Consider the following 23913-nt stretch of genomic DNA (forward strand, 5'->3'; position numbering starts at 1 on the left):
GACAGTAACGGCAAGCAGTTCATTTTCGTGCGCAGTAATAACTGAGTTAACTGTCATTAATAAATCAAGGTTATTTGTAAAAAAATTCTTTGCATACAACCATGATATTCCCCATGCTGAAAGAACATTTAAAAATATCTTTAAACAAGAGCACGGCATAAGGGTGCCACTCTCGGCTGCGGGTGCATTTTTGAAGAAATGAAAGCTTGTCAGAATTATTTTTTTTTTGAGGTCAGTGACCTTGACCTTTGACCTAGTGAACCAAATATAGGTGTGGCGTGTAGACCTCATCAAGTTGCAACTACATATGAAGTTTCAATGTTGTAGGTGGAAGCACTTTGATTTTAGAGCCAATGTACAAAACCTTGACAAAATGCACGACGCGGACAGCGAACGACAAGACGAGCTGGCTATGACAATACTTCGGGTTTTCTCCGAAAAACAGCCGAGCTAAAAATCATGATCATATGTTTTTAAAGATTGAACAAAACATCTGACACAATGTCATGCCCTTGACTTTTGGAGGGTGGAGCACGAAAATATTGCAGCAGCTTCACATTTTTATTTCAGGCACACACTTTTTAATTTTTGAAAAAATTCTGCACAATGGCGACCTATGTGAAAGACCGAGCCAGTCCGATTGAGATAGCAAAATTTTCTCAATCCGCATACCTCGCTGATTATCACTGATAAAGGTAAAGACTGCAGCTTGGTTCCCGTCTTCTTTCAAATTTATCAAGAGGTTCGGTACAGGAACAAGATACGAAACTGCCAGGTGGCACTTCAAACGCTGTGACGCTGGGAAAACCCCAAATGTAGTAATTTTTAGATTTGACCAAGAATGTAACCCACCTCCCAGTTTCACTGAAAGGGTCAGATTTCCCTGTTATCATTCAGTAATTATCATTCAGATTATGATTTATGGGAACTGCACAATTATAGTCAAGAAAACAGACATGAGAAGAACCAATACCTCCTTCATAACCTGTGTGATGTGTGATGAAACCAATGCCAGGGGTGGTTTAACCCATTTATGCCCAGTGGACTCACCCATCCTTCTAAATTGGATCAATTTATTTCCAAAATTAGGGATGTCTAGTATATTTATTTCTATATTTAGAATATTTCTTACAGAAATTCCTTTAAGCAAACAGTGCAGACCCCTTCTCGTCAACTTAAGATGATTCAATGTCATCAGAATAACATTCCACTACATGCGTTGCACATTTCCGTAGATCATCCAATGTGAGAGACTTAAACTCTGTCATGCAACCAAACAGTTTGTGAAGACCAGATTGTGCGCTCAACCGCTTGCAAAGTTCAACAGTGAGACAATCAACTATGCTTTAGAATGTGTGAATTCGAAAATCGCATCTGGTGTCGTACTCTTGTCAGGAAATAGTTTCTGCAGTTTCTTACGCTTAATTGCATCCATATATTCGTTGATTGTAGCAAACGCTTTGCCCTTCTCTTAATGTCGTCAAACGTGTCCAGATGTTGTCATGACCATATGGGCAAGTCGTATAATAAACAGAGAAACTAATGGTTCTGAATGGATATACACCGAAGAAAGAAACTTGATAGAATAGTGAATCAAAGCGAACTAAACGGTTACAATTCGATATACATCGGTAAACTAGTAAAATCAAGCAGACAATTTCTACTGGAATCCCAATAAGAGTCTTTAAATGGCGTAATAAAAAAAGATAATACATTGGAAAATTGGCCTGCCATAGGGGGTCCCTTAAAAAGTGAACCTTGTTCTGGGAAAACGGGACTTAATGCATGTGCACAAGTGTTTTCCCAGACTAATCAGGGACGACAATTTCCACATAGACTGGATTTTTGTTTAGCAGAGATTTCCTATAAACAAAAACTTCCATCTAAGCGGAAAGTCTTGTCCCTGATAAGCCTCTGTTTATTGCACAGGCTTATCTGGGATCACACTTTATCATATGCATTAAGCCCCATTGTGTGATGCACAGGCTTATCTGGGATCACACTTTATCATATGCATTAAGTGGGATCACCCTTTACTCATATGCATTAAGTGGGATCACACTTTACTGACATTCATTAAGCCCCATTGTATATTGCACAGGCTTATCTGGGATCACACTTTACTCATATGCATTAAGTGGGATCACCCTTTACTCATATGCATTAAGTGGGATCACCCTTTACTCATATGCATTAAGTGGGATCACCCTTTACTCAAATGCATTAAGTGGGATCACCCTTTACTCATATGCATTAAGTGGGATCACCCTTTACTCATATGCATTAAGTGGGATAAACCTTTACTCACATGCATTAAGCCCCATTTTCCCAGAGCGAGGCTCAATTGAAAACAGTGGCAGTGGAGCATTATTCAAGAGCCATGTCTGGCAAGAAGCAGCACATGAAAACCACAGAAAACACCTCACCAAAAGGTATGTAAACAAATGATTCATGAAAACCTGCTAGTTCTCCTGAGCAACATCTCCATAGCTATGGAATCTTCAAATCATGAGATAGAGCTATATGATAAGTCAGACCAGTTTTTTATGGGGCAACTACGAAATCATCACAAAATTGCACTAAAGTCATGTCTGCCTAACCTTGGAGATAAACCCAGTAAATTATTAATGAAATTATCTTGGATACAGTGGTAAGGATTACCTGACAGTTGATTTACAAGCATACTCATATAATTTATCATATTACGATAAAAAATATTCACGTTGATTCACTGAAAATAATCTGGGAATAAATCTGTTTTGACCCTATGAGAGTTTATCACAATTTGCCTCCGTGAGACCTTTTCTAAATAGCAGGATAATGTTGAATCAAAATTTATGCAACTATTATATGAAGAAAAAATCAAATATATATAGAAAATAATGATATTGTTGAAAAACATAAGCCTATTATTTTTAATCTAAAATGAACAAAATATAGAGCTCTATTCAATATTTGATTTAAATTTAGACTTTTATTTTGCAGCATTTACATATAACGTATTAAACGCATTTAAAACTTAAATATGATGCAAGAAATTTTATCCGAATCCGAATAGCAAACCTGATAAAAAATGAATATTATTTTTTTTAAATAATAAATAACGCCATGCTTTTGTTAAATTGTTGTTAACTAGTACCTCAGAAACCTAAAACATTTAAAAATCCTGTTCCCAGCTTAAATGGTATATTTGGAAAATTTATATTCCAAGCAATTTGAAAACAAGTAATTACTGATTTTTTTTCGCACACATAAATTTCAAAATGTCAAAATCCTCAGAACAGCTCACTTACCCAGACTATTACATCGTTTCACGTTGATTGGGGACGGTAGAAACCTCCCATGCCAGGATGTCGTGGCCCGTAACGCTGGAATCGTGGGCGGCACTTTCAGTGTCACCAGATTGGGCGATATCATATCGATCATTGTGTCTGAGTCTCAACGCTTCGTTCAATGTCAATACACAATTTTCAACTATTTTGGATTGATCACAGAAATTTTAGTTTGTTGTTGTTGTTATTGACTTTGAAACAAAAGTTAATGTTACAAATCGGCCTGGTCTTAATTCATCTCCAAAATAATTTAAATATTGCTTTGACTATTCACAGCTGATAGTCAAAATCTATGAGATGTCCGATTTTGTAGATTGCATAACTATTACAATAAAGATTCGTAAACACAGTCATCAACTCTGATGCTTTCAAATGTCTTCAAAAACCAGACACCTATATCCACTAGCCCTGGGAGAACGTTTTGCGTAGCAGAATTCAACAAAATTATTCCATTTTTTTATGCAACAGGATCTTTCAGGTATTGGGTACACGATTTCAGTCAACGCCAGTTTGAATTTGGTCTGAACGGTTCCTGATCCAAAGGCCGCATAATACTATGTCTTTTTTTTATTTCAAGACAGCACAATTTAATGTTTCTGCAATATTTTAATGGAAGACGTGCATCATGAATATTCAACTAAATAACAATTTTTCAGATGACCAATCACCATCATTACTGTCCTGTCAAAGGAATCATATTTAGAATTTATTTACATAATTTCATTCGGTTCCCATAGCATCCTTTTCTCCTTTTACTATTGGCTGTAACATATCTTCACTTGAGAACTTACATTAGGAAAACAGAGTTTTCATCCATGGTTCAATAACATGAACACTTGATCTGTGTGGGCAAAAAGTTAATATTTATTCAGCACTGACCAACCTTAGTCTTAGGTTACCATTCAGAAATAAATTATTTGGCATTATAGAGGGAATTTTACTTCAGCACATTTTTCAGAAATCAACCAATGGTGTCACAGTTGCAAAAGTTATTACCTTATCACTTCATTTCTCATCCTAGTATTGGATGAGTACTTCCCTTCTAAGAAGAATGGATTCCAAAGGTCTTTAAAACAATACTTCTGCTAATGCACAAATTCTTTTTAAAGCCTATTATTAAAAGATTATTAAACTTTTCTTGAAACAAAGAATGTCCCCAGAAGATTTTAAACTGCTGATATTGATTCTTCACAAGAGCATTATTCTGTCAAATGACATTTGTGACTTATGGTGTGGCACAAGGTAAGAAACCTTATCAAGCTTGCCTTGTAATTGCAGATGATACACAATGACACAACCTGGCGACGCTAAAACCCTCAACAGCACAGGTAGGCTGTCAAATTTACTGTTCAAAATTTACAACTCAGTTAAAGGATTTCTTTCAAGTATACGGTTGTGCTCGCCAATATATTCTTTATATTGTTAAAACTCCTATGATACCCGCGGGGCTTGGTGAAGGAGTCAGTTGTCCCAATATAAAATAGATATAAAGGCTTTGTAAGGGATCTTGTTACCAGCCCAGCTCTAAAATATTACTTTCAAGATGTTATTTCTCATGTTTTTCATTTTGTTTTATTACCCAGCGTTGACATCTAATCCTTTACACCCCACATGCTTGTCTAACTTCATGCAAACTCCACATGCAATTAATAGCCAGAAGTAATAGCTAAGTTTTGAACATTAAATTACTATGGTTTCACTTTCTGGTTAACTGTTTCACTACTATTTAACTTCAAAACCTCAGTGCTTAATATTTTATGTCCTCTCCTTGTTTCACCTTTATTAATTTATCCTCTTTCATATCACCAGTAAAAATCTAAATTCAGCACTTTAGCTTAAAACCTTCTTCAAGCCACATGGTAAAAAATCACTGACAATTTTCACTATGCAAAGCCTCTGGGAAAACTATATTCCCTCCAAAACATAAACAGCTGTGCATTTTATGAATGAAAACCCTGCTCAACTTCTTTCCATTCATTCGCTGCAGAGGTTGAGCGTACTTAACCAATCAGCAGTAAGCTCATTTGCATATTCTAGTTGGCTCCGCCCCCTGAAGTGGTTTTATGAATGAAGCTAGTGCTTTATTTGGTGTAGTGTGACCCCGTAGAGTAAAGCCTCAATGTGCACCCAAGCGTGCAGTGTGCTGTTTAACCGCAGATAATTGAGGCTCCCTTGGGTTTCAACAGTAACCGATAAAATCTACAGGGGGCTAGGCACTTTAGAGGCATAAATTAATTGTGGTTGATAAAATGTATGTTGCCCCAACGATTAGCAAGATTTTCTTATTAGACACTGGCAAATGCTCCTATGGCTTCATTTGATGGTTTATGACAGATAATATGCCTGATTGATTACTACAAAAGATACAGTCCCAGAGCTCAAAATAAATCTCGATTTTATCTCTTCAGAACTCAGAATAAATCTTTTTATCTCTTCAGTTTAAGTGAATTTCAACATCAGCTCTTTGTATCAAAATAAATATCACGTTTCGTGTAACATAAAGAGAGCAAAATACAGTTTAAATGGTGTTGCTCTTTAAACAAAACTTCATCATCATCATCATCATCATCATCATCATCATCATCATCATCATCATCATCATCATCATCATCATCATCATCATCATCATCATCATCATCATCATCTCCTGCATTACCAGAACAAGACCCACATTTTTGTGTGATATTCTTCAGTCTTAAAGTGACATACAATTTGAAAGAACTAAATAATTACAAAACGGATTACATACTTAAGAAAAAACACACACAATAATCAGTCGCATAATGTTAGACCCACACTCCAAAACGTGCATCCTGACAGGGCCTGGATATTCAAGAAGCAACTGGTACAGTATAGAATTTATGATGAACATATTAACCAGCCATCTTTCTTTGTGCAGCCATTAATCTAGCTGGCCTGGGAGTGCCTGTAATTAATTACTCGCTAACTGGCAACAAAAACATAACTTAGTGCTGTCTGGATTCAAGGACAGAACATTTTCCTGAAAAGCTTTAGCCCATTTATGCCTAGTGGACTCTCCCATCCTTCTAAGTTGGATCAATTTATTTCCAAAATTAGGGATGTCTAGTACATTTATTTCTATATTTAGAATATTTCTTACAGAAATTCCTTCAAGCAAACAGCGTGCACCCTGATGAGACGCTGCATCATGCAGCGTCTCATCTGGGTCTACGCTGTTTGCCAAGGCCTTTTTTCTAGACGCTAGGCATAAATGGGTTAATGTGTGGGGGTAGTGGCTTACTTTGGTTTAGGGTCAAAATCACCAAGTTGAGTTCCTACAGTGTCATGAGATGTCAAATACAAGTACAGGTTTTTAAGGTCTTTGCAATTATTCATATTGAATGTCACTCTTTTTTTGCCGAATTTGGTTTTGTATGATAAAGTAGGTCCAGTATTTTCGCATATTTCAAGCAAGTTTGAGTTTAAGACCGAAGTCCTTTTTCTCATTTAAGCATTTTTCATTTTGAAATACAACACATAACAGAGACTTTGCACTAGAGAACCAAGTTCCTAGAACATGGGTTTTCAAAATGGAGGCTTGGTGTCAAACCATTGTATCTCATACAGAAATGTGAGACAGATACAGCACACTTAACTCTATATATTTTTTAAAACCTGAACCATTTTATATATAAAACAGTAATACAATGTTTTATACATTTGACAGAGTCATTTACATTCGGACTGACATCTTAGTAAAAATGTATTTGTATGGAACATGGGGCAATGTTTTATGGTGCGATCGTTGTGAAAAATTGTTATTACAACACAAGGTGACTGAGTAAAAAATTCAGTTGGTTTGTTTTGCAAATTTGGGTCTTATTGTTTTAGGAAAGCTAGCTTACTTGTAAGGTGTTCATGTTGTTATGCTTTATGTACATTTTATGTACCACTTTCCGATAAAAAGACTTTGATAATAAGACTAGAGCTTTGTCACAGACGTGACATATACCCCCAAGTGCTGCATTGACACAGACTATTTTGCATGCTGTCTTCACAAAACAAGAGAATCTAATTTATGGGAATTTTAAAGAATTATTATGCCATTATCATTTATAGCCATTTTGATCTTTGAACTCTTGAATTCTTTCACATGACACGCCATCCAATGACTGTGAACAAAATAATGTACAGAGTCATTTTAAAATCTCACAATTTATGACATAGTTATGGCCCAGACAAGATCATTTATTGCCATTTTTGACCTTTGAACTAAAAGTGTGACCTTGACCTTGGAGATATCGACGTAATTCTTTCGCGCAACACACCGTCCAATGATGGTGAACAGATGTGCCATATCACTTTAAAATCTTACAATGAATGACATAGTTATGGCCTGGACAAGCTCATTTATGATAGTTGAACTCAAAGTGTGACCTTGGAGATATCGACGTAATTCCTCGCGTGACACATCGTCCAATGATGGTGAACAAATGTGCCATATCACTTTAAAATCTTACAATGAATGACATAGTTATGGCCTGGACAAGCTCATTTATGATCGTTGAACTCAAAGTGTGACCTTGACCTTGGAGATATCCACATAATTCTTTCGCGCGACACACCGTCCAATGATGGTGAACAAATTTGCCAAATGATTTTAAAATCTCACAATAAATGACAAAGTAATGGCCCGGACAAGCATTTGACCTTTGAACTCCAAGTGTGACCTTGACCTTTGAGATATCGACGTACTTTTTTCACACGACACACCATCCCTTGATGCGGAACAAATGTACCAAGTCATTTTAAAATCTAACGATAAATGACATAGCTATGGTTCGGACAAACTTTCAGTTTAAAACACACTAAGTGACCCTGTGACCTAGTTTTTGACCTGGCATGACCCATATTCAAACTTCACCCAGACATCATCTAGATACAACTTCTGACCAAGTTTGGTGAAGATCGGATGAAATTTCGGGACAGACCGACAAAGTGACTCCTATATAGCCCCCATTACCAATGGTAATGGGGGTATAGAAATAAGTAAAGGCATTTAGAAAGCATGGACTTCTTTCTGTCAGAGATTGACCTCAGAAAACTGGCATATAAATCCAACAATGCTGCTCAGTCAGTTGGAATGAAACAAAAAACAGCCTGCGAAACTGAGCCTTATTCTGGGAAAACTGTGCTTAATGCACGTGTTTAGTGTTGTCCATGATAAACCTGTGCAGTCTGCACAGGCTAACATGGGACCACATTTTCCACCTAAATTGGATTTTCATAACGAGACTTCCTTTAAACAAAAAAAAATACAAGAGTGAAAAAGTGTGGCCCTGATTAGCCTGTGCTGAGTGCACAGGCTTATCTGGGACCACACTTTATGCACATACACTTGGTCCAGTATTCCCTGAGCAAGGCTAAAATGATTTTATTTCTAAGCTTTGGATCACAAATTACTTGATAAATAGAAGCTGAAATCATGCTTAACCCTTTACCACTTAAGATTCTATTTTGACACATTTGTTGACCCTTCAAAAAAGTTACATTTAATTAAAGACCTTTCTTACTAGGTTCAAGTTTTAAAGGCTTTGTTTCCAACCCTTAGATATTGTTGAGCAGCAAACAGCATAAAACCTGAACAGACTGCAAGTTACTCTAAGGCTGTTCTGGTTTTATGCTGGTTGCACATAGTCATTTTCACTTTGCTTCTGAGTGGGAAAGGTTTAACAAAGAGGGTAGCTTTGTTTTATTATGGACACCAACTTATATCAACAGATTCTTTATAATAAAATATTAGTTTCTAGCCATCATTGCACATTTTCAATCCGTTTCTTGATGCAATATATATTTATCTTGCCAATTAACCTCGGAAAATTTGAAATAAATTTAAGCATAACAATAGCAGTAGAATAAAAATGATGACAACTACCTAAAAACTAAATCAACATTATAAATCAGCCATAAAAAATCCAGAAGATTGTCAACTTTTCTCTAGAAACAAAATTAATTTTACACTAAATGATGCCCAGTGACATGTGGTGAATAGAGCAGAAAAGCCAGAATTGCAGTTAGCTCCTTGGCCCCCTGGACCCCTAGCCGGCAAATTACACCTGCCTGGGTACTGGATAAGACTTCAAACTCGCCTGGGAACCCACCGACAGTTTTATCAATGGACGAGCTGAACAATGGGCAAGGTGTGTAATTTACACAGCCCCCATTGAGGGCCCTGTAACCCCTGATAAAGGCAAGGGGTCAAGGGCATGCGAAACCCTTGATATAACAAAACAGGGCCCGCTAAATGTCACTCAGGAACAATAGGGGGAAATCAAATTTCAAGTATTTGCTTTTGCTCAGTGGAGGTTTTGTGACATAAATATGATGAAACTGGAGAACTGTTACAGGGTTTAACCATAGAGATAACTAACTCATAAAAGATCAGGTAGTTTTATCAAATGTTTGTAAAATCTGAGATATATTTTTTGTTTTTCTTTTGCTGTCTTAAGTCGTTTGCAATAGTCCTAAAATTGGGCCAAAATCAGCTGGCAGAAGAAATGATAACAAAACTTGACTGAAAATAACTGTTTATTAGCATGTTGGTATACTGAATTGCTACCTTTGTAAAGAAGTAAGAAAAACTATGTTAATGTATGGAATCTCGTGCCCTGACAGGCTAATTAATTCTCACGGATTTTTTCTGAGCATTTCAAAGTTTAATTTAAGTTTATTGTTAAAAGTTTAATTGCTAGAGTGCCTAACTTAGTTTTTGTTTCCATGGGGAGTTCTATGAACAGTTTTATGAAAAGCACATTGTAATGAATTTTCAACAAAATATAAATCATAATGATTTTTGCACTCTACAACAGTTCTTTCCTTCAAATATTTTTTTGAATTTTAACTTAATACTGAAAACATACAACTTTATCACACCAGCTTTGAACATTATTTAAGATACCAGGAACTTCTGTCTCTGCCATACTAAATACATAAAATTCCTTTTGTATTTGTTTAAAAACATCTATTCTGCCACATTTAATGAATATACTTAGAAATAAAATACTTTTTCGTTTCTGTAAGAACAAGTGTACACCATGAAGTATTCTGGTGCATTTCCCCATAGCATACACTTTTTTGTCTTACATTTGCATAGATCAAGTCGTTAGGTGGAGTTTAATTTTGCATTTTTATGCACTTAACAAAACACAGAAAAAACATGAGAATAACATTTTAAGGAAAATAACTTAAATAACTCATGTGAGCATAATGTTTACCAAAAATAGTTTCAAGGAGGCATGTTTTAATGTCATTAATCTAAGGAGGTAATATTTATAAAATCACATCATTTATTTTTGGTAATTTCAAGCTTGAGAATAGTAAATGATGTAATTTTTAAACTAAATGCAATATCTATAAAAAAAATTAGTAAAAAACAAATTTGTGAATTTTTTAACAAAATAATATTTGGTCCAAACAAAATAAAAATGTAAGCATCTTGAACAAAAAAAAGGAAACAACCCCTTTGTGATAAAGTTTTCAAAATAAAGATAAACTAGAGCTTTGTCACAGACGTGACGAATACCCCCACATGCCGCATTGACACATAATATTTTGCATATCGTCTTCACAAAAAACAGCGGACACCATGCTCAATTTTTAAAACGCACTATTAGTGACCCGTTGACATAGTTTTTGACCCAGAAAGGCCCATGTTCTAACTTGGCCTAAAGATCATCTCCATAAAACTTCTGACCAAGTTTGGTGAAGATTGTATGTAAACTACTTGAATTAGAGAGCGGACACCATGCTGAATGTTATAAAACGCACTAAGTGACCCCGTGACCTAGTTTTAGGCCCGGAATGGCCCATGTTCAAACTTGTCCTAGAGATCATTTAGATAAAACTTGTGACCAAGTTTGGTGAGAATTGGATAAAAGCTACGTGAATTAGAGAGCAGACAACATAGTGAGGTTTAAAATGCACTTAGATACCCCGTGACCTAGTTTTTGACCTGGCATGACCCATATTCAAACTTGACCTAGACATCATCTAGATTCAACTTCTAAACAAGTTTGGTGAAGATTGGATGAAAACTACTTGAATAAGAGAGCGGACAACATGGTGAGTTTTAAAACACAATAAGTGACCCCGTGACCTAGTTTTTGACCTGGCATGGCCCATGTTCGAACTTGACCTACACAACATCTAGTTACAACTTCTGACCAAGTGTAGTGAAGATCGGATTTAAACTACTTGAAATAGAGAGCGGACACCATGCTCAATGTGTGAAGCCTACTAAGTAACCCTGTGACCTAGTTTTTGATATGGCATGGCCCATGTTTGAACTTGGCCTCCAGATCATCTAGATAAGACTTCTGACCAAGTTTGGTGAAGATTCGATGAAAACTACTTGAATAAGAGAGAGGACACCATGCTGAATGTTAAAAAACGCACTAAGTGACCCCGTGACCTAGTTTTTGACCCAGCAAGGCCCATGTTTGAACTTGGCCTTAAGATCATCTAGATACAACTTCTGACCAAGTTTGGTGAAGATTGGATGAAAACTACTTGAATTAGAGAGCGGACAACATGCTGAATGTTTACATGACTAAGATACCCCCTGACCTAGTTTTTGACCCGGCAAGGCCCATGTTCGAACTTGGCCTAGACATCATGTAGATACAACTTCTGACCAAGTTTGGTGAAGATCCGATACAAATTACTTGAATTAGAGAGCGGACACTTAATACGGACCAACAGACAGACCGACCGACAGACAAGTTCACTCCTATATACCCCCCTAAACTTCGTTTGTGGGGGTATAATAACTTGAGTTTTATAAGAAATATTCATATCATAATTTCCATAGGGTTAGCTAAATTTATAGGAATAGATGAAACTATAGGAAAAGTATACATGTAAATGGAAGACATAAGTGCAGAAATATGCAACTGGGTGAATTAAGTAAGAAACAAATAATGCTTCAAGGACTGTGATTAACCCAATTTATGCCTAGTGTACTCTCCCATCCTTCTAAATTGGATCAATTTATTTCCAAAATGAGGGATGTCTAGTATATTTATTTCTATATTTAGAATATTTCTTACAGAAATTACTTGAACCCTTAACCACTTAGATACGTATTTTCACGCATTTGTAGTCCCGTTGAAAGTTAAATTTAATTAAAGACCTTTCTTACTAGATTCAAGTTTTTAAGGCTTCATCTCCAAACCTTAAATACTGATGAGCAGCAAACAGCAGGCTGTTCTGGTTTAATGCTGTTTGCACATAGCTATTTTCATTTTGTGTCTGAGTGGGAAAGGATTAGGCAAACAGCGCAGACCCAGATGAGATGCCGCATCATGCGGCGTCTCATCTGGGTCTACGTTGTTTGCCAAGGCCTTTTTTCTAGACCGTAGGCATAAATGGGTTAATATTATTTGCTATGGGAGATAACCCTGGCTCAGAGTCTGTAACTTACTGTTGGCCCACATTTGCCCATCCTATGTGACCTTTTTACATTTGACACTCAGCTCTCATAATTGTCCAAAAAAAGCGAGACAACTTTAACAGTGCCATGCCACAATAGACTCAATCCACCATGTTAATTATGTGGGTTACGCAACTGGTTACAAATTATACAAATGTCCTTTTGCTTTTTAAAGGTTTATCAGTGCTCATGCTGCTGCCAGACATTATTGCCAATACAACTGGCTATTATTTCTTAAAATTGTCTAGAAAAAATGGCAATTATTTTATCCGCCTACATCAAACTAAATTTGCCTCAAGCGGGAAAAATCGATAACGAGATTACCTGTGTACACACTCGACACTGTGTATTGTCATACAAGCGTCAATATCAAACTTCTGCGACATTGTGGCCTAGAGCGCTTTTCTGAATCAGTGTCCAACAGAAGTGATATATTTCGGAAAAAACGTCTTTTATCTCCCAGTGCTTTACCAATTATTGGTTACTGGCAGACTTTTGTTATTTTTTTGGGGAATTATTATTTAAGCATCATTATTGAAAATCGCTGCGAATATTGTCGGCTGGTTTAGTTTTTCACACCGTTTTTTTTGCAATAAGATTACGTTGAACATTTCTTGATTAAATAATTATTTAATCGCCATCAACTAATTATCCCCGTCATTACCGCTATCTGTCGTCTGTTTCATCATTTCGTGATGTGTGATGATGATTTCAATTTTTCTTAATTATTTTGTTTACGTTGCTCAAATGATAACGTAATTGCTTATAGTTTTGGGCGCAAATTGTCGTCTGCTTCAATATTTTTTATAATAAAAAAGCAAATTTTGTTATTTTTCTTAAATTAATGTGGTTTTGTTGCTCAAAATACTAATTAACGTTAAAAACATTCGACACTTCTCAAATGTAAGTAGTATAAAAACATGAGTTTTGCAATGTTCTCGTTTTCGCTACTTTCTGAAAACCGTACGTTTTTAGGTCATCGTTCAAGGTCAACGGTAAAATTTATGGCTTCAAAGCGACACAATAGGGGGCAAACCCATCTCTTGTTTTTTCTGCAGTCAAACGATATGCATATTGTATTTCATGTGCAAAAGAGGTATCTCGACATATTTTCGGACAGTCATGGTTTGTCAATTTTAATTTACTTTCGGCGTTCTTTATAACATTTTTATAGAATGACGAATACATATGCGGTGTTACGCATGGTCTGGTTGACAATATTTCTTATTGTACTTACCAGAACTTGCAACTAGACAGACTTAAAAAATTGAACAATTTAAAAGGGCAGTTTTCTTATATTTTCTTATTAATAGTACTTAAAAAAGTATTTATCTTTGTGTTTTTAAGTATATAAGTATGTAACTGTAGCTGATGTCTGGTTTTTTAAGTCACACCCACAACCTTGATTGTATTCTTTATTGTAAAGGCTTTGTTTAAGCCATGATAATATTTTATAAGAAAATGACACTGATGTTATGCTTGTTTTTAAGTATATATTATAAATTAAATCCAATACATATACATTTGATAAAACATTGATTAAATGAGATTCATGTTTTTTTTCTTTTTGCCTTCAGTACCATTTTGCAGAAAAGTCCGCGTCTATTTTGGCTTTATTTTTTTTTAAGGAACAAATGATGGCTATTATTTTCTGTAGGCCAGAGTGACCACTGGTTTATACATGTGCTATTGTGTTCTAAAATATTCCGCAATTAGTGTACTATTTGAGAATTGGCATACATTAATAGTTGCCACAGCAGAATTTTAATCAAACAAAATGTTTAAACTAATCTGGGGAAAATATTTTGCGCTTTTATTTTACTTAAATATCTGGACTTAAACAGATGGTTTTTTTAATACTTTTTAAACAATAAAAAGTTTGCTTGTCCCTCTAATGTTAAAACAATCTGAATTATATCAACTCTCAAACGAAAAACAACAAATCAGTCACATCTTTCTGACTGATTGAAAACAGAAATAATATAATTATTCTTAACTACAAATAATTCTTATAGCCTACTTAAATAAAACAGGGAGTGGTTTAAAAGTGAAGCCATTTGAAAAGCCCAATACCTTTGCTCGTAACAATAATGCAAAAAAAAAAACTATTCAAAAAACCTTTTTGCCACCACTCTGGCTACTTCAAGTGTCACATTTGCGCTGTGATGCATTGCTGAAAAAAGGCCATAAATTTCTCAACGAGATTGCATGGTCTGCTCTGTCATTGAACATGATGCTTGCACCACAGCATTCGGGATTTGGTATCAGTGACTGGCAACTGAAGGGGAACTAATATTTGCAGCTATCTGGGTATGAAAGTCAACAAACACTCCACCGGCCTTTACTACATGCCAGTTTTTCATGAATGAATGTCATCCGCAGAATCTTGAATGAAAAAGTCAACAAGTTGTAGGCTTACTGATAACACCTGGCGTAAGTGTGACATCGGGTTGACAAATTCATACCAGCTAAATCCATATATCTACCTTTGACAGGTTCACATTTTGCCATCTCATTTTCCACACTATGGAAAACATCTTTATTCTATTTCAGTTCATTCAAACTCTCATAAATCTTCGTCATTGCGAACTAACATGAGGTGATCTTTTTATGCAGATTAAAGCAAAGGCGAATTGTGTTCCCAGTTTGTGCAGGAACACTGTTTCAATTAACCCATTTATGCCTAGTGGACTCTCCCATCCTTCTAAATTGGATCAATTTATTTCCAAAATTAGGGATATCTACTATACTTATTTCTATATTTAGAATATTTCTCACAGAAATTCCTTTAAGCAAACAGCGCAGACCCTGATGAGACGCTGCATCATGCGGTGTCTCATCTGGGTCTGCGCTGTTTGCCAAGGCCTTTTTTTTCTAGATACTAGGCATAAATAGGTTAATCACAAGAAACAATTTTGTTAAAAACATGCATGTGTTTCATTCAAATTTTATAGAGAAATAAGTCAGCATACAAAAAAGTCATATTTATTTCATACTTGGCCTTTGTCTTTTTGCTTTTTAAAGATTTGTTTGGTTCTTCATACTTTGTTTAAGAGTTGCCTAGAAGTAATTCAGACCGCAAAAGCTGATCTGGGATGCCACTTTTCAAATGCATGCGGCCATTAGTTTTTTCATGTTTTCTTGAGCCTCTAACTTCAACCAGCCAAGAGTTACTACAAAAGGGACGAAATCATAATTAATAAAACCTTGCTTTTGTGAATAACCATCTTATAAAAAAGCTGCATAATAAATGAATTTATCAAAATGACTTTCCCAGTCATAGACCTGATTCCTCATGTAAACTTTGCACAAAGACGTTACAGTAATACTTGCTTTATTTCCTCATAGCCAAGATCAAGGTCACAATACTGTCACCTAAAAAAGGGCATGACACACAACCAGAACTGACAGTTAACCTTCAACGAAGCATCAAATGCCGTCACTTGTCACTCACTGCAAAAATTCAAAACATAATAGCGCCGCCAATACACTGTCAAGTTCCTTATTCAACGACGCCGTAGCATTCATAATATCTGTCATGTGACATGCATATAGTTTGTTTGAGACTAATTAATATTACCTAATTTGTGTTAATGAATGCGGATTGAGTAAGTAAAACATTTTTAGTGATGGGGTTTCACGCTCATCATGAATGAAATAAAATGTTTCAGCACAATACATAATTCATAATGACATTAATATATGCACAGGTTCACGGAGACCCAACAACAAGTCAGCCCTGTTACTGGCTTGTCAGCAGAAAAATTGAGCAATTCCTTTGCATTATTACAGGGCGAGTGAGGTTTGGGGGACATAATACTGGAAATCAACTGTTTTATTTTATTTGGCATGTCAAACCTGCATGCCAGAATGTACTATTCAAGTCACTGTGCATTCATTCTTTGAAATGATTTTGTGCATTTCTGAAATCTACCATATTAAATTTTGTGGAATGATAAAAGTCATGGATTTTGTATACCGTCCGGCAAAAGACTTTGGACGTAAACATTTGTTTTGAATTTGATTTTAAGGTAAAATAGATCCACAAAATGCCAATAAAATTAGTTTGCAATTAATAATCTGTGTCTTGCAATTGAAAAGAAACTGATTTCAAAAGACCCACACATTAGGAAACAAATGACTTATGTTTACATTATCTTCTGAAACGCTGGTTTATCAATATTTTCCAAGTTCAAATAATAGTCTGGAATACACACAAAAATCCAGCCAGATATAGGCTTATCTGCCATATTTTGTAGTGCCAGTCAAGACCAGTCAAGGCCATGTTTAAGTGACGAGAATGTCGCCCATTTGCCAAGTTTGTAACAGAGTATTCCCATTCATCAAAACCGGGCTATCCATCACTTGTGCTGCTCTAAGATTCTGCAGCCTGATAAACCAGCTGAGCTTCATTCTTTGCAGGCACTTTGCCACAGCCTTCCTGATTGCAGAAGGTTTGTAGACCGAGATATGTTTCCATGGGTAGATAAACAATCCCCACCTGTCATGCATTTATTTGAAAGACTTTGCAGTGCGTTGCCAACTATGCAATATATATGCCTTGGGTAACATATGATTCAGAGTTCCAAACCATCATAGATTGAGGGTTATTGTCCAAAAAAAAGAACAATCCAAACCAGTATACATAGACACAAACTGTCGTCAAAGAAACACAAACAACAAAGCATAGCCCCTCTATTGAAAAAGTATAAAAGAAAAACACAAAACAAAGCATAGTCCTTCTTTTGAAAGGCATAACTTTTTTATAACAGGAGATGTGTTTGTCAGAAACACAATGCCTTCTACTGCGCCGCTTTGATACATGGTTTTTTACCTTTGACCTTGAAGGATGACGTTGACATTGACCTTTCACCACTCAATATGTGCAGCTCCATGAGATATGCATGCTAAAAATCAAATTGCTTTGTGAAGGGACATAGAAGTTATGAGCATTTTTCGAAACCTAAACGCGAATCTTTACGCAAAGTGTGACGGAAGGACAGACGGACAGATGGTCTGATCACTATATGCCCTCCTTCGGGGGCATAAAAACTAAACATTGATAGCGTTTACAGTGAGTATGTTACAGAAATCACACAATTCCAATTGTGTGTGCTATGTATAACACAGATTTCCAAACCTTTTTAATTGACATATAGTTTTAAACTGTTATATAAAGAAAACACAAGTCTTTTTTCAAAATAAAAGGTGTAACTTTTTATATTAAAAGCTAAAAAAAAAAAAAAATCTTTTAAAATTTGTAATCAGATTATAAAAGTCACCCAGATGCGAGCTAAAATTTAAATTCATTTTATACTGCAAAATGTAGTCGTAAATATAACCGCAACTTCCATAAACCAAGCTCTGCTGACAGTAAATAGAATGATATAAACACCAAGAGTCGTAATAACGGCCATTGTTGATGTTTATCTGTAGCTTAGTACATAAATTTCAAATTATAGACTGAACCTGCAACACATTTCGGTGGATAGTAACCACGTGTCACACCAGATTTCCACTCTGTCCCAACAGATATTTGCGTTAAAAGTTCATAGTGCCTGCAAAATCCATTTAGAAGACAATAAAGCCAGGTTTCACAGTATTAATATTGCAAAAGATTCTGTGGCAAGGTCTGCAGAAAGTTCGTAAATCCATTTTCAAAAGCCTCAAACGGTTTCCCAGCTACGCCACACATTGGGACAAGTGGCGAACACGTCAGGTTCTTGCATCACAGAGACAAAACTCTTCAAAAGACACTGGAACCAAAATTTTTCCCATCATTATCAGAGCATTGCTTTCACCTGTTTTTAGCAAACAAGTTCCATATTTTTCATTTTTCTCCAAGACATAAGGACCAAAACTTACAAACTATAGGGGCAAGTATCATCCAGGGAAAGATTTAGAATGGTACAAGTTGTTAGCCCATTACTACACAAGAGTCTGCCCTTTGGATAAAAGAGATCTTCGTTAGATTAGGAGCACCAATTATCTAATTGGTGGGAACCAAATTTAACCCTTTGCATGCTGGGTAATTTGTCTTCTGCTAAAATGTCGTCTGCAGAATTTCTAAAATTAGCATTTTCTTCGATTTTTTTCAAAGAATACTATCAGAATAGCAAACAGTTTGGATCCAGATGAGACGCCACGTTCTGTGGCGTCTCATCTGGATCCAAACTGTTTGCAAAGGCCTTTAAAATTCAGCTCCAGCGCTTTAAGGGTTAATGAATGCTAGTGATTTTTTTGCTCCTGTTGATGTTTGTTTTTTCTTATTGGCAGCATTTTGTAAAAGTAGAAGTTAAATGCTTGCTAAAAGTCATGGTTGTAACTAAAACCATCAATTTACAAACAGTAAAATTCAAAGTATTTGTAACATAAATTTTTGTTGATTCTTTGGATTGACCAATCCACAAATTTCACACAAACACATGAGCAAATGACCGACACAAATTCCTCTTCTTCTTTTTCCAAAATCAGAAAACCACAAATTTACATGTCCATCAAAAAGTAGAAAGATATAAACATGTTTCTTGTGTGAAAAAAAACACGAACATGAAATATAATGCTGACAAGAATACATGATTTTACAATTCCTGTACTTTACATACTTACACAAACAGAAAGGTCGAGAAAACTTGTTTGCAACTGGTCAATTATAGTCATCATGACTGACAATTTTGGGAAGTTAAAATTTAAAAGATTAACCAAATACCACCAATGTAATAATTAATTATGTTCATTACATCAGTAAAACATTACATAAACTAAATAGAATATGATCGAAAAAATCATAAATTGTAGGAAATGCCAACAACAAAAACTGGATGTCAGCGATTCTGTTTTATTACAAATGCTAAAAGACCTGCCAGGTCTTGAATGTGGGGCACATTAATTCATTAAAAAGCCGTATTTCCTTTCATTCTCCTTACGTTTCTCACATTTCATTCATAAAACTGCTCCTCAACTTTATCAATGAAATATGAAATGGCACATGCATCGTTTGGCAGTCATCAGAGTAGCGGTTCACTTTGTTAAAACCGAATGCATGTTGATGATTTTCGGATTTTCTGAGAAAAAAATTGAAAACATTAAGAGTTGGCAGGTGCTTGTGGCATTATGCACCTCGACAGCGCCCGACCAGCCCTTCAGTTTCAATTACGCCAAGCTTCTGGCGTACTCGACAGACAGGCAGAGATGAGCAAATTAAACTAACTGGGTTTTAAGGGGATGGATTTGCAAGTATGATGAGCTATAAAATCAAAAGACGAGTACAGGCGGTCAAAAGCTGTAAAACAATACTAGTCCTATGACTACTAACATTTTCAATGTCATCTCAGGCATAAGATTTCATAAAAATGACAAGTGTTTTCTTTAATGTTTCTAGATGCCTGTATGCAATTGGCATGGTCATTATTAAAAATGTACTTTAGCTCGACACATAATTCATTTTGAAAACGGTGAGCTGAAATTTTCATGTGCAGCTCGTTAAATTGTTATGAAGATATAAGTGAACATGCAACTACATATTACTCTTTTTTTATAAGAAAACAATAAAGCTGGGTCACATAAGCAAGTGACACTAGACAGTATGGCTAACAACAGTTTTGAAAATGACATTCGAAGATGCCCATTAAACACTAGTCCACTGTATTCATATCATGTACATTTTTTTTTAAATGTTCAACATTAGGGTTGTTCTAATAATAAACAGATGTTTGATGTAATTTGTGTTATCCCATTTCTTTAATGCCCATTGATAGCAACATTTGCGCTAAAACAAGTCTAACACCATGTGAACACCATAGGTGTGTTTTTCAAACATGAGCGTCCAATTTTTTACATGACGTAATATGGCAAGCGGTTCGACGCATAATCCCAAGAAACTAGGTTTCTCATGAGAACCTAGGTTCTCAGAATGAGAACCTAGGTTCTCATGAGAACCTAGGTTTTCAAATGAGAACCTAGGTTCTCATGAGAACCTAGGTTTTCAAATGAGAACCTAGGTTCTTTTGAAAACCTAGGATACCAAACGAGAACTTAAGTTCTCAGAATGAGAACCTAGGTTCTCATGAGATCCTTGGTTCTCATGAGAACCTAAGTTCTATGTGTCTATGAGAACCTAGGTTCTCATGAAAAACCTAGTTTCTCATGAGAACCTAGGTTCTCAAGCGTAAACCAAGGTTTTCAAATGAGAACCTAGGTTCTCATGAGAAACCTGGTTTCTTGGGATTTCATAAACCTTGGTTCTCATGAGAACCTAGGTTCTCATGAGAACCTAGGTTCTCGTGAGAAACCTGGTTTCTTGGGATTTCAATAACCTAGGTTCTCATGAGAACCTAGGTTCTCTGAGAACCTAAGTTCTCAGAGAACCTAGGTTTTCAGAGAACCTAAACCTAGTTTCTTGGGATTATGCGTCGAACCGCGTGCCATAATTAACCTCCAGTTGTCTCCCATTGCTTGGTACACGCTGGCGGCATATGTGTAACATGAATAGAAATAGGCGTGAAACCGTGAATGTTTCTCCCCAAGAGCATTTTCTGAACAATGTTCAGACAATGCTCAGTAATATTCTACGAAACTTATCTGTTGAATATTTGTGACCACAGGCATTAGCCGTCAGTGACCGCCTCTTGTTCATGTTTCCGTGCATGGGTGTTATTTAGGAATGAAATTAGTAAAGTAATCGGTCGACATTGGTCTGAACACGTTAATAAAAAATTGAACTGTTTATGAAATACATCTTTAATTGTAAATATTATTTTGAGACTAAAAATTCAGATCAATCGTTACATAATATATTGTTACAGCATTAAATGAGTTTCAAATATTCAATTCCCTTGTTCGGGCCTCAAACGACTGTACGGTACAGTTTTCTATTTTAAGTATGTCTGTGACCTACATGTAGGAAGCAATCATTATGGTATAAAATACAAGTTTTATCCCTATTGATTATGTGTAATAATGTATTATTCAATAGTAAGATATCGGCAACACTGCAAGAAAAACTTATGCGCTAAAGACTTTGCAAACATATTTCAATAACTTGAGATATCTGCAAAAATAAAGTTCTTAACGGCGTGTTTTCATTCTGTCCAGCCCGTGTGTAATCATATGTGAACCCCATTGATCCTGCGCCCTGAATAATATGTGTCCCGTATTCCAAACAAGCAAGTTTACGCCGTCCGACGCGTAATTATGAAAACCTAGGTTCTCTGAGAACCTAGGTTCTCAGAGAACCTAGGTTTTCAGAGAACCTAGGTTCTGAGAGAACCTAGGTTTTCAAAGAACCTAGGTTCTCAAGAGAACCTGGGTTCTATGAGAACCTTGGTTCTCATAATGAGAACCTAGGTTCTCATGAGAACCTAGGTTTTCTGAAAACCTAGGTTCTCAGAGAACCTATGGTTCCCAAATGAAAACCACGGATATGGCAAGCAATTCGACGCATAATCCCAAGAAACTAGGTTTTTCATGAGAACCTAGGTTCTCATGAAAACCTAGGTTTTCAAATGAGAACCTAGGTTCTCATGAGAACCTAGGTTTTCAAATGAGAACCTAGGTTTTCATGAAAACCTATGTTCTCATTTGAAAACTTTGGTTCTTGACGCCATGTGCAATCTTCAAGCGAGAACCTAGGTTCTCATTCTGAGAACCTAGGTTCTCATTCTGAGAACTTAGGTTCTCATGAGAAACCTAGTTTCTTGGGATTATGCGTCGAACCGCTTGCCATAAGTATGATGAGCTATAAAATCAAAAGACGAGTACAGGCGGTCAAAAGCTGTAAAACAATACTAGTCCTATGACTACTAACATTTTCAATGTCATCTCAGGCATAAGATTTCATAAAAATGACAAGTGTTTTCTTTAATTTTTCTAGATGCCTGTATGCAATTGGCATGGTCATTATTAAAAATGTACTTTAGCTCGACACATAATTCATTTTGAAAACGGTGAGCTGAAATTTTCATGTGCAGCTCGTTAAATTGTTATGAAGATATAAGTGAACATGCAACTACATATTACTCTTTTTTTATAAGAAAACAATAAAGCTGGGTCACATAAGCAAGTGACACTAGACAGTATGGCTAACAACAGTTTTGAAAATGACATTCGAAGATGCCCATTAAACACTAGTCCACTGTATTCATATCATGTACATTTTTTTTTAAATGTTCAACATTAGGGTTGTTCTAATAATAAACAGATGTTTGATGTAATTTGTGTTATCCCATTTCTTTAATGCCCATTGATAGCAACATTTGCGCTAAAACAAGTCTAACACCATGTGAACACCATAGGTGTGTTTTTCAAACATGAGCGTCCAATTTTTTACATGACGTAATATGGCAAGCGGTTCGACGCATAATCCCAAGAAACTAGGTTTCTCATGAGAACCTAGGTTCTCAGAATGAGAACCTAGGTTCTCATGAGAACCTAGGTTTTCAAATGAGAACCTAGGTTCTCATGAGAACCTAGGTTTTCAAATGAGAACCTAGGTTCTTTTGAAAACCTAGGATACCAAACGAGAACTTAAGTTCTCAGAATGAGAACCTAGGTTCTCATGAGATCCTAGGTTCTCATGAGAACCTAAGTTCTATGTGTCTATGAGAACCTAGGTTCTCATGAAAAACCTAGTTTCTCATGAGAACCTAGGTTCTCAAGCGTAAACCAAGGTTTTCAAATGAGAACCTAGGTTCTCATGAGAAACCTGGTTTCTTGGGATTTCATAAACCTTGGTTCTCATGAGAACCTAGGTTCTCATGAGAACCTAGGTTCTCGTGAGAAACCTGGTTTCTTGGGATTTCAATAACCTAGGTTCTCATGAGAACCTAGGTTCTCTGAGAACCTAAGTTCTCAGAGAACCTAGGTTTTCAGAGAACCTAAACCTAGTTTCTTGGGATTATGCGTCGAACCGCGTGCCATAATTAACCTCCAGTTGTCTCCCATTGCTTGGTACACGCTGGCGGCATATGTGTAACATGAATAGAAATAGGCGTGAAACCGTGAATGTTTCTCCCCAAGAGCATTTTCTGAACAATGTTCAGACAATGCTCAGTAATATTCTACGAAACTTATCTGTTGAATATTTGTGACCACAGGCATTAGCCGTCAGTGACCGCCTCTTGTTCATGTTTC

General features: G+C 36.0%; 1 protein-coding gene across 2 annotated transcripts in view; it reads right to left on the minus strand.

The window, feature by feature from the left end:
- The window catches only part of LOC127860111 (protein C-ets-1-like), a 73646-nt gene that overhangs the window by 24211 nt on the left and 25522 nt on the right, over window positions 1-23913 (minus strand). The window contains exon 1 of one of the 2 annotated variants that reach the window (XM_052397926.1): window positions 3294-5266. The exons of the other annotated variant lie outside the window; for it this stretch is intronic. Coding sequence (XP_052253886.1) covers window positions 3294-3426 — 133 coding nt within the window. The 5' untranslated portion in view covers window positions 3427-5266. Of the gene's footprint in view, window positions 1-3293; window positions 5267-23913 lie in introns of those variants that run through there. 2 annotated transcript variants of the gene reach the window in all.

Source organism: Dreissena polymorpha, chromosome 15 (assembly GCF_020536995.1).
Source record: "Dreissena polymorpha isolate Duluth1 chromosome 15, UMN_Dpol_1.0, whole genome shotgun sequence".
In the NCBI taxonomy this organism is placed as follows: Eukaryota; Metazoa; Mollusca; class Bivalvia; order Myida; family Dreissenidae; genus Dreissena; species Dreissena polymorpha.